General features: G+C 50.4%; 1 protein-coding gene across 1 annotated transcript in view; it reads left to right on the top strand.

Annotated features, from left to right (window-relative positions):
* ZMAT4 (zinc finger, matrin-type 4) overlaps positions 1 to 11145 on the top strand; it is a 43619-nt gene that overhangs the window by 11987 nt on the left and 20487 nt on the right. Inside the window, exons 2-3 of the mRNA XM_010137275.1 lie at positions 1888 to 1977; positions 9000 to 9156. Of these exons, the coding sequence (XP_010135577.1) occupies positions 1888 to 1977; positions 9000 to 9156 (247 nt within the window). The remainder of the gene's footprint in view (positions 1 to 1887; positions 1978 to 8999; positions 9157 to 11145) is intronic.

The following is an 11145-nucleotide window of genomic DNA, read 5'->3' as shown; positions in this document are numbered from 1 at the left end:
GGCTGTGCCACCCCCTCCCTGGCACTCGCCCTTCTCGTGCCTCAGAGCTGCAGATTTCGAATTGCTTTGTGGAGGGGAAAAGATAACCCACAGGGCTGTTTGCAAGCAGCGCGCTAAGAATAATCACTTTGCTCTTGCTGTGGTGTTAGGATGATAAATACACATGTAAATGTAGAAAATACCAGAGATAAAATGGGTGACAAATGGGCTGTGCTACCTCCACTCCCGGAGCGGGAATGAGATGCTCGCTGCGTACGTGCAAAGGCCAGGGATGATTTTAAGCTCCACTTTTCTAACCGCAGGATAATAAGGCTGCATAAGGAGCCGTGTAGTTTTAAACTATGCCAAGCATAGGCTACGTCTTTACCTCAGCGTTCGTAAATCCTGAACAAAGGTGAAGGGTGTTCTGCAGAGGGCTGACCCTTTGCTGCCTCTTCATGCTGGCATCTGGACACGCTTATGGCACGGCTGACTGCCACAGAAAACAACACTAAAAATGATTGCTGTGAAGATCTTACATTTTCATCTCACAAAAACCCCCACAAACTTCTTAACCTCGAAATTCAGCAGGCTATGGCTGTGTGCGAGTAGGCATCGCGATGTGCTGGATTAACTCGCCCGAGGGAAGAGCCTCGTGACTGTGGGAAGGATGACTTGAGGCTGGCTGGCTGCTCCGAGGGGTGTAAATATTCAGCGAAGGAATTCAGCTGAGAAGCTCTGGTCACGTTGCCTTTATGGTGCGTTTGACTCTTCTCCATCCACAGCCTGTGGTGTGAGAGACGGTGGTGGCTTGTCCCGTCCCCTCTGCCGGGGGTGAGGGCTTCCCAGCGGGCAAACCTCCTCGAGGTGACACCAGCCCAGCATCCCTTCAGGCAGAATGTAGGAGAACTGCCAAACTCCGACTTCACACGTCTGTCCTTTGCATCTCAAACATTTATTTTGTCATTTCTTAATTATGCCATCGCTGTCTGGACTGCTAATCACTGATAACTGAAGCGCTGGGGTTTCCTGTGCTTAGCTCTGACTGCGGCGGGTCACGTTTTCCAAATGCATACAGAAGGACAAGTTAGGAAAGATATTTGACGTTACTTATCTTGACTGATTTGCTCCATTAAAAAAAATTATTGCATAGTCACATTTATGCATACAAATACAGCTCTCTGCAAATTTAGCTCCAGGTTCACACCATAGGCAAAAGAATGTTCCAGAACGTGCTAATGATAATCTAATATTTTAAAATTGCAAATTGGTGATCTGAAATTATAATATTACGGTGCTGTTGCTCTGTGAGGCAATCAGGAATGGAGATTCAGGGAAAACATTTGCATAACAATAGCCACTGTGCAGGCTGGCTCTGGGTGCAGATAGGCAGGAGCTGCCCCCCGTGCCCTCGCTTAGCTCTGCTGCCGTGGACCAGCGCTGGCGCGGGGTTCCGCAGCAGCAAAGAGTGGGTCAAGCCTGGGTTTCTCGCACTGGCGCTGCTTTGCCTGCAGCACGAACCCTCCTGCTTTCAGGGCCGTCTGGAGGGTTTTACTGTTCAGCTCCCCTTAGAAAAGCTTCAGAGAGGAGAAGGGCTGGGGGATGCATATAGTCCTTATCCCTCTCGGAGCATGAGGAAAGCATTAGATTTCATAACGCACGGTTCTCTGGTAATTGACCTGGGGCAGAAATCTCTTTGGGAGCTTTGGCAGGTGCTTGTTGGCTTATTTCCTAGAGAGTGAGGTTTTATACCTCACCTGGGTCTTTCCCCATTTTCTCCTCCCGTGTTGGATAGACACATCGAGAAGATGTGGAATCTTACTGCAGACTGCTGTTGTATGAGCAGAGACAGAGCCTCTTGCTTTTGGTAACTTCACTTCTTCCTTTTTCTTTTCTATTTTTTTCCAGAGTCGGAAACACGCCAGCAAAGTCCGCCTCTATTATATGCTTCACCCCATAGATGGAGGCTGTCCAGCTAAAAAGCTCCGGTCAGAAAACGTGGGTATAATTTAAGTCCCTGTTTACTCTGCTGCTGTGTGAATCACTGACTCTGTGCTACAACATTTTTTCTCTTATGGCCACAGATGATCAGGTACCCAGAGGTAACAATTAGACTAGCTGAAATGTGAAGCAACTGGAAATAATTTTCAATAAATTATGCAGGCAATACTATGTGCATCAGCATTAGTAATTGCATTTTTAGTTATTTGAATGTTCTTTCATAGGAAAAGAATATGCTGTAGCAGTTATCCGGGGTTTATTCAGGTTAAGCATGATGGCTGGTTTCTCGCTGGTGAGCTGCTGTGGGCAGGTGAGGCAGGACAGCGGCCGCTGGAGCCGTTTGATGAGAGTTGGTGAAAACCGAGTGCTAGGTCTGAAAGGCTCCTCACAAAGGCTTGTGGTCAGTCTGGAGTGTAAAATATGGAGCTGGGTTCCTCAATTGCATTCAAATAAACAAATGAACATGAGGAAATTGGACCAGCTCACAGCCATTTGTCAGGGGACTAAATTTATAAGGGACTGATTCACAGTGAATTATTCATGCAGCTCTTTCCCATGTTCCGGGGCTGGTGTGAGAGCTGTTGATGAGGTTCCCAGCAGATACCATCCAGCCCATTTCAGATCTATGGGACTGTGACTGTGGCTTAATGCTATCAATATTTAGTGAGATTTCTTCTAATTAAAGGGAGAAACATGCGAGTTTTGCTGAAGGAATCTGAAAGCTACTTCACACACTAATTAAAATTTTAGTGGAACTTTTTATGTTGCATGCAGGGTAATTGCAGATGCAATCTACCCCTTAACAACGGAATTTCACGGTATTTTTCTTCAGTTATTAATTACAGAGTGTGAAAGTGGACATGCATATATAGACTTGGAAAATGGTCCTCTAACGAGCTTTGTTACATCTAACGAGAAACCACACAGTCACATGTACACCTCAGCACATGGATTTGGTGGGCAGGGAACCAGGCAGACCTCGAGCAGGACGTGGTGGGCAGGGAACCAGGCAGACCTCGAGCACGACGTGGTGGGCAGGGAACCAGGCAGACCTCGAGCAGAGTGCGGCTGCGTTGCCCCACTCAGGTATCCAGCAGGGTTCGCCAAGCCCTGGCACGCCGACTTGAATGAGCATTAGACACAATCTGCGAAAAACAAATTTCTGTGTAGAAGCATCTGCAACTGAAAGGGGACTATTAGCGGGTTTTCCTCCAAAGCTGCACAGTTGCATGACTGTTTGCCATTTGATTTGTACCCTTTTGACCTCTAAACTAAGCACCTCATGCATCTTCCAAATGGCGAGAGGAAGGCGAAGCTGCTGCAGTTGTAGATGCTCGGTGCCACAGGCTGAGAAACAGCGTTTGCTGCCTGACCTTTCAGTGAGGCGCAGGGTAGTGTTTGCTGTTGTCTGAGGACTATAAAAATCCTCTGCATTCGCAAAACCCCCGTTACCCTTCCACCGTAAGGAGTGGGAGGCTGATACAAGTAGTCTTTTGCTGGGTGATGACTCGGTTATTGGGCTCTTCATGATTGTTTTAATTTTTTGTGGGGGAAGGGAAAAACCTCATGTCTTGGCTGTGACCTTTCATTTTAAATTTCCGCTTAACATTTCAGCTGAAAGTAACCCGAGAAGGTTGCAGCTGGTGTCAGGGCCCTGCTGCTGTTGGGAGTCATATCCACAAGTCCCAGGATCAGTGAATCCGCTTTAATCAGCCTTTTCTCACTGCTTTTAAAAAATAGGGCCCGTATTTATGATCAGGACAGACATGATGAAAATTTCTGGTTGCTGTGGAACACACTTTTGGAGATGGGAGAAAAGCCTTCACATTATCTCTAGCCCTATTTGTGCTGTACGATAGCAAATTGCTTTAACCAGCATCATCTTCCTTAAAAAAGAACAGGGTCATAAAAGCAAGGATAAATTTTTGGAGGGAAGATAGCAAGAAATTAGATTTGGTTGCTGAGGGTAATGCATGTTCCTGCAGTGGAGATGTCCCGTCTCTCCCGTCTGGTGCTGGAGCTGTGTCTCCGAGGAACAAATGGTGCTGCCTTGGGAGGCTTGGCTTCAGTGTCCCATCAGCGAGGAAATCACAGTTTTTATAGCTTCTGGAGCAAAATGTGCTCCATGCTTTAACTTAAATCTTCAGTGACCGCACTGAAACTGAGATGAAGTGTCTGGGTTTAGGGCCAATGTTTTTACTGTGTTTTTGTACCCAATCAGAGGTTGTCAGATGAAAGGCCAGACAGCAGTTTCAGTGCAAGAATTTAGTGATGGAAGGCTTAACTATATTCATGGGCAGAAGGCTGGCGCTGGTCAGGAGCTGCTGTTGCTATGACGGATCTTCTGCCCCAGGGGATGGCCTGTTCCAGTGCCAGGGCAGAGCCCAGGGTGACCCCGCCGGGTGCCTGTGCCCTGGTACCCTCCTCTTCTCCTGGGCTTCATCCTGTGTGGTTTTAAATGCCCACTGAGCCACAGCTGAGCGGTGGAAGCTGGGGGTTCCGCTGAGGAGTCACCTCTCTCCTCACCAAGCTGCTGCGGCTCGTCCCTGCTGGAGCGGGCACCATGGGACGTGTGCTGACCTTGTCAAGCACACATCTTGCTTCGCTTAGGGTGGCTTTCCTTCAGAGAAGGCCCTAGGATGCTCCAATATCCATGAACTGGTACTTGCTCTTTGCTGGTACCTCAAGAGAAACGGGCTCCAAATCGGAAGTGGTCTGAATTTCATGCAGAGCATTAAAGAAAACAGCTCTTTAGCAGCATCATCTTCATGTGCAGAAAATAAAATCAAGTTTAAAAGGTATTTCGCAGTGCCTTGAGTGTTGCGGTTTATACTGCTATACTTCAAGGGTTCGTATAATCTTTTCTTCTTAGTAAAACCTAGGAAATGAAGACAGGAGATTTGTATCTGTGGGATAAAAATCCTTCCTTTTCCTGCGAATTGCTTAAGGAACATCCAGGACTGCCTTGAGTGTTGCGGTTTATACTGCTATACTTCAAGGGTTCGTATAATCTTTTCTTCTTAGTAAAACCTAGGAAATGAAGACAGGAGATTTGTATCTGTGGGATAAAAATCCTTCCTTTTCCTGCGAATTGCGCAACTGCCTGGTCCTGAGTGAGGATTATGCCTTTTAGCAGCTTGTTAACAGGCATCTGAATAACTGAAGTTAATTCTGTTGGATGTACCAGGCTTGCTTTGAAGTTTGTAATATCACAAAAGGAAGCCTTATAAATTAGGCTGGCTTGGCACGGTTTCGGAGCAGGGGGAGGATGAACGATGTCAGCTCTGGGAAATGGATGCTTTATCTCCCAGCCCGTGGTGTGTTTCCTTGTGCTTCAGTTTATGCGAGGCCATTCGCCCCTGTCAGTGCTGCATCTCCACAAAGGTTAGCGAGAAGGGATCGTCTGGAGGAGATCGCAGAAGCAAAGGGTAGAATATTCGCTGCACGCTGGCTGGCTTTACGCAGCACGGCGTTAGAGAGGTGCTCACGTGGGCTTTGTGGGAACTGAACTGAGATGTTAGTGCCTAGTTACTGCTTTAGACTGAGCTGGGGCGGGAGCAAGGGAAACAGTGAGGAGAGGTGGATGAGCACATATGTGGCTGCAGAGCATCCCTGGGGAGGGGGCATCTGCCCCAAGCAGGCTATGGGTTGGCTGAGCCCTGTGCCTCAGCTCTCCTGATCGACAACCGATATTATTTTACCAGCTGGCTGCAAAACCCTGTCAGCGCGGCGTCATTCAGCGGGTGACAAAAGACACCTGGATCAGGTTCCCACAGCCCATCGGGTTACAGGTAAAACAGCCGCTGACAAATGAGAAGGCGTAATTACCCTTCAGCGCTGGGTCCAGCCTCGAGCGCCTCACGGGGTGGTGCTGGGTTTGAGGGGTGGGAGGGAGAAAGTTCTGCTGGCAAATGCTGCTGACTTGGGTAAGTGCTTAATAACGCTCAAGCCCAAACATCTCCTGCATCCTGCTAGCAAAGGTCTGCCGTGTTTTGTGCAGAGCTGGGGCTCTCAGCCCTCCGCTGCAGGCAGGTGCCGGTCTGGAGGCCAGGTCCCCATCGCAGAGGCTCACCCCAAGGCTTGGGTGAACTCAGAGAAGCCGTGCAGCGCACTGTGGATCGATGTAAATGAGGTGCTTGAGGGGGGTTACATTTTTCTATTTTTAACTGCAGTCTACCTGTGAAAGTAGGTTGGAAAGGAAAAAATGTCATGGAGGAGCAGACCAGGCAGAGGAAGAGACCCTGGTGTGTAAATGCTGAAGTGCATCAGCTTTTCAAACAAGCTCTGTTGGAGGCTCTCTGTATGTTACCACCACTGATGATCAATAGAGTCTGGGATTTTTTCCACTCTGCTCTTAACTTTCAAGTGGTTTCCCTTTGAAGACATAAAATATCATGAGAGAAACCTGTTTAAAAGGAGTGCAAATTACACTCAGAACAGCGCTTATCACCTCTTGAGACTTCTCCCTAAGGTTTAAGTTGATTTATAGTTAACAACAACAACCGGCGCAGTCCCAGTGGGTTCCCCGGTGCTCAGAGCTGCTGCCCGAGGATGCTGCACTGCCGGAGGAAGCTGCTGCTGGTGGGAAGGTCAGGATGTGCTGGAGGCGTGTGGCTGGGGGCCACAGCCGCCTTAGCCCGGGCTCGGGCTGTGCCCCGGTGGGAGGGTGGCTGGGGTGGGTGCTGGGGCCGGCGCTGGGGCTGATTCACCCGTTTGATGACATGGGGGAGTTGAGCTGGGCCCTTGGGTCTGCGTCTGAACAGGAGCGTGACATTTGCAAAAGGCGGCTGGCTTTTGGATGCCTCCTGCCCCTCCCTCGGCCCCGCTGCCCCTTCAGCAGTGCCGCGTCTCCAGCTGCGCGATGTGCTCCGTGCCCGGGGCGCAGCCAGCGCCTGAGCCGCCCCATGGGGATGAGCTGCAGCGCGCCTTCACGGCTTGCTGTGCAGTTGTTGTGAAATTAAGATTGCAGCTTGTGAAACAGACTGTTTTCTGCTTTGACTGTGTACCCGCACTTGGAAAGCTTGCTTTAAAAAAAAACCCAAAACAAAACCAACAGAGTGCATGGCTGTCTCCAGATGGCTTGTCACTGGGGGGGCTTTGCTGTGGCACAGGGACCGTCATGTCCGGGGAACCGACGGGATGTGAACTACCTGCCTGCAGCAGGTCGTTTCCCGGCGTTGGAAAGGTCTTGCACTGCAAAGAGGAGTATTTTCATAAGAGGTGATTTGTAAATTATGCTCAGTGGCCAACTCAACCTAATGAGATCTTTGGAAAAGCGAGACAGTTTCTATATGGTCCTACACATGATTCCCATTTCCTTTGTGGACTGAATAACGAATTGTGACTAATGGTGCAAACATTGTTTTTCCCCCTGCTTTGTTCCCCGTTTGTTCCCTTGCCCTTGTATCTGTGGAAGCCGTTTGTTCGCGAACGCTGTCTGGCAGCAGCAGTTGTGTTGCTGACAGACGCTCAGCCCAGGAGCTGTTTTTGAACCCTTCTCCCTGGCCCTCCCTGGCTGCTGCTCAGCTCCTCCTTGCCAGGCAGGGATGCAGGGATTCCTCCCTGCCTCTGTTCAGCCTCTGACATCCCAGCGCCGGGGGCTGAAGCCTCCATCGCAGCGGGGAGAAAGCCCAGCAGATGTGTCTGTGCTTGGGAAGCAGAGATGCCTCCAGCCCAGGCACTGGGAGGTGTTTGGGGGTTCTGCTGAGATGCTCAGAGACACGGGGCAGAGCTGGGGGCTGCTGCAGGATCCAGGGCATACGGTGGCAGGGGCCACAGTGGGAACAGGCAGCCTGGAGCTACAACCACTCCTCATGGGGTTTGCTTAGAGCAGGAGGTCCAAGCTCAGCCACACAGCTGGGCAGAGGCACGCTGGTTTTTATTCTGACAATGAAATGATAATGAAACTTGGAGGCAATGTTCCCATTAATCCAGGGTTTACCTGTGAAAATAAAGATGCAGCGATTAGTAACTGTGAGGGATGGCCCCATCTTGTACGGCTGCAGCCACGAGAGCATCTTGCTGGACTGAGATTCTGAATGGTGATGTTCATAACTTCTTAAAATTTCCAGTCACCTCTTAGCTGACACCTCGGATGGCAGGAGGGGGCATCCCTTTTGTGCCCTTTATGCTCAAAGAGGGCTGTGGGTCACGGCTCTGAGTTTGATTTAGGCAGCATTGGTTTCTGGGATGGGTTTTATACCGCTGTGTGCCAAATGTCTCGGAGTTCCGTGATTGCCTTTTTTCATCTGGCAGCGTTCAAGAGCTCAAAATTCATCTCTAGGAAAGAAGCAGAACATAAATGTGGGTTTTAGGTGTTTTGCTCTTTTTCTCTTTTTGTGCAAACCCTGCAGCAAGTTGTTTTTCCTGTGGTTAGTCTGTGCCATGAGGCTGCTCTTGCCTTCAGGTTTATCCTGTTAGCAGCCAGTAGTAAATTACTGCTCCCAGGTACGAGCCTGGTTCCTCCGGGGCAGTGGCCAGGCAGCCCAGGACAGCCGGGCACCTCGTGGAGCTCCTGGCTGGGGCAGCAGACACTCACACAGGTCCTGCTGCTCCATTTGCTGCTCCTGCCTGCAGAGAGGGGTGTCCCCCAGTCCCACCCCTGCCAGCTGCTTTGGGGTCTCTTACAGAAGTGTGGCAGGAGGAAACGCTGGTGTCTGATGTCAGGAAAAGCACCAGATTTTACGACTCTGTCAGCCAGAGATTAGGGAAAAGGCTGAGGGAAGACAGGCTGGTGGACCCAGTGGTGACTCTTATGGCCGTGGGGAACACAAAACAACAGGATGAGCTCCCAGCACATGATGAGAGCGGGAGCACGGGGGGCTCAGGGGTGCCTGGGGCTTGGAGGCATCCCCAGGCTGAGCAGAGTGGGGACCAGGCAGGAGTGAGTCTGGGGGAGACAAGGAAGGGAGAACCATGGCCTTGGTTTAACAACCCAGATTCCTTTCTCTTCTTTCTCCGTGACTGTGCTTGGTGGGCTTATACACCTTTTTTTTGTCTGTGTTTTTGTCTCCACCCAGGGCAGTGACGGTGACTCAGTGGATAAGAACAAATGCTGCACACTATGTAACATGTCCTTTACCTCAGCAGTGGTGGCTGAATCGCATTACCAAGGGAAAATCCATGCCAAAAGGTTAAAACTGTTGCTAGGTGAACAACCAACATTAAAGGCCACAGGTAGGTCCAGAGGCAGCGACCTGGAGCAGAAGGGTCCGGCGTGGGGTGGAGTGGGCTCACAGTGCCGAGGTGCCAGCTCCGTGCCTGTGCGGCAGAAAACAGCTAGCTGAGTGACGGGGGCCGCAGAAGCAGCTACTCGTTTGTGTTGCTGTCATAACAACCTTTAAAAATTGCTGACGCTCGTTACTGCTCGCTTTGTTCACATAGATTAGTGGTTTATCAGCCGGGCTGGCCATTGTCCTATCTCTGGCTCCACGCTCCTGAAATGTTTTGCTCGGTGGAAGACAATCTCTTCTCCAGGCACGGATAGCCAAGGCTCGCTTTAATTATCAAAAGTTACTCAACAGCTCAGCTAATATGTTTAATAAACCCCCCGCATTGCTGTACAGGACAGAATATTGTCTGCTTTTACCTTAGAGGGAAATCTGGTCTTTAAAAAACGTTGGATCGATTGTCTTTTGCTTTTGTAACTTTACAGGCTGTAGGTGCTGATGCACCGAGTATCATTTGTCCTTTACCAGGACTGGCTTGGGAAATGTCATCCCCTTTGCCGGGGGAAATGCGGCGGTTCACTTGTTCGAACTGAGGAGTGTGCGCTCAGAAGGCTCGGTAAGGGAAGGGGCAGCAACGTTAACAGGTCGCTGAGGCGCCTCTGAAAACTACCTGGTGCTTCGGGTACCACCGGGGAGCCCCGAGGGTGCAGCCATGGGTGTCAGGGGTGCTGGCAGCATCTGCAGCGGTGCCGAGGCTGACTTGCTGTGGGGTCTGTGCTGCCCGCTGATACCAAGGCTGTAGGGCCCTGGCAAGGCAGGGATTTCCAAGAGCTGCAGCTTTGGTTGTGCTTTTGTCTAATTTTTTAATCGTCTGGATCAGTCTGGCAGGGGCTCTGAGTGAGCTGCACCGTGTGCTCCAAGAGTAACAGGCTCTTCAGCTGTCGTAATCACCAGGGAAGAGGAACTCAAGGACTCATCAGCTCTTCCAGACACTTGATCTGGAAGATGAAGCTGAGCTGCAAGAACTCGTTAATAAGCACCTCCCTGCTCTCCAGTAGTTCTCAGAAATGTGCCCTTTGGGCACCGCTTTTTTTTGGGGCTTCCTGCGGAGTCACCCAGCATTTTCCCACTGGACTTTTGTCCCCGTCCTTCGGGGCCGCACTGGGGGGCTTCTAGTCTCTTGGGTAGAGCTTCAGAGGCTCCAATGCTCAGGGGTCCTGGAAGCCAACCACGCACAGCCCTGAGTGCGCCAGATGCTCCCAGGGAGGAGTGTCCAAGTCCCCGGGGGCTTCACACCCGTCTGTGTCCGCAGCGTGCCCTGGCTGCGGGCGGCTGTGCGGGGTCCGAGCAGCGGCAGTGCTGTTTGCGATAGCAGCGTTATTGCCTTAGCCGTTTTTCTTCCCCAGCACTATGGAAGGGCGCTCCAGAAGCTCTTGTGCATCGTCCTTAAAGCCCTGATTGCCAGAAGGGCTGTCAAGGTTTCAGCAACACTGTTGAGTCCCTGGTGACCCCAGATTTCAATGTCAGATTTTCAGCGTTGCACAAAAATTTATTCTGCTACCCTCAACTGCTGTTAGATTCTCTGTTGACCATTTGCTTAATTTGTGTGTCTGTGTGTAAAGGGAGAATTTGTGAAATTCTTTGCACAAGTGTCTTTGCAGGAGTTCACACGGACGTACTGTTGCCCCTGCGGAGTGGAGCATCTCTTGAAATTGCACATTAATAAAATGAATTTAGGGGACAAAATGAAGACTAATGAATGCAGTTGAAACTGCAGGGGAAGTTTAGGAAGAATTCTTGAGCAGCTGGAAGTGCAGCATTTTCCAGTAAAAAAAAAAAGTGCATTGAAAAATGTGTTATATTCTCAGGGAAGGTGAAAAATTTGAAAAATGTCTGCAACTGGAATTCTGTTCCTGGTCATGGCTCTTGGAGGCAGCAGCTCTGAACACGCTGTGCTGCGAGGCTGCGGTGGGGACCCGGAGGCACTGCGGTGGCC

The sequence above is a fragment of the Buceros rhinoceros genome, unplaced genomic scaffold, assembly GCF_000710305.1.
Source record: "Buceros rhinoceros silvestris isolate BGI_N320 unplaced genomic scaffold, ASM71030v1 scaffold21855, whole genome shotgun sequence".
In the NCBI taxonomy this organism is placed as follows: domain Eukaryota; kingdom Metazoa; phylum Chordata; class Aves; order Bucerotiformes; family Bucerotidae; genus Buceros; species Buceros rhinoceros.
The sequence above is the reverse complement of the archived record's forward strand: the minus strand, read 5'-3'. Positions and strand labels throughout refer to the sequence as shown.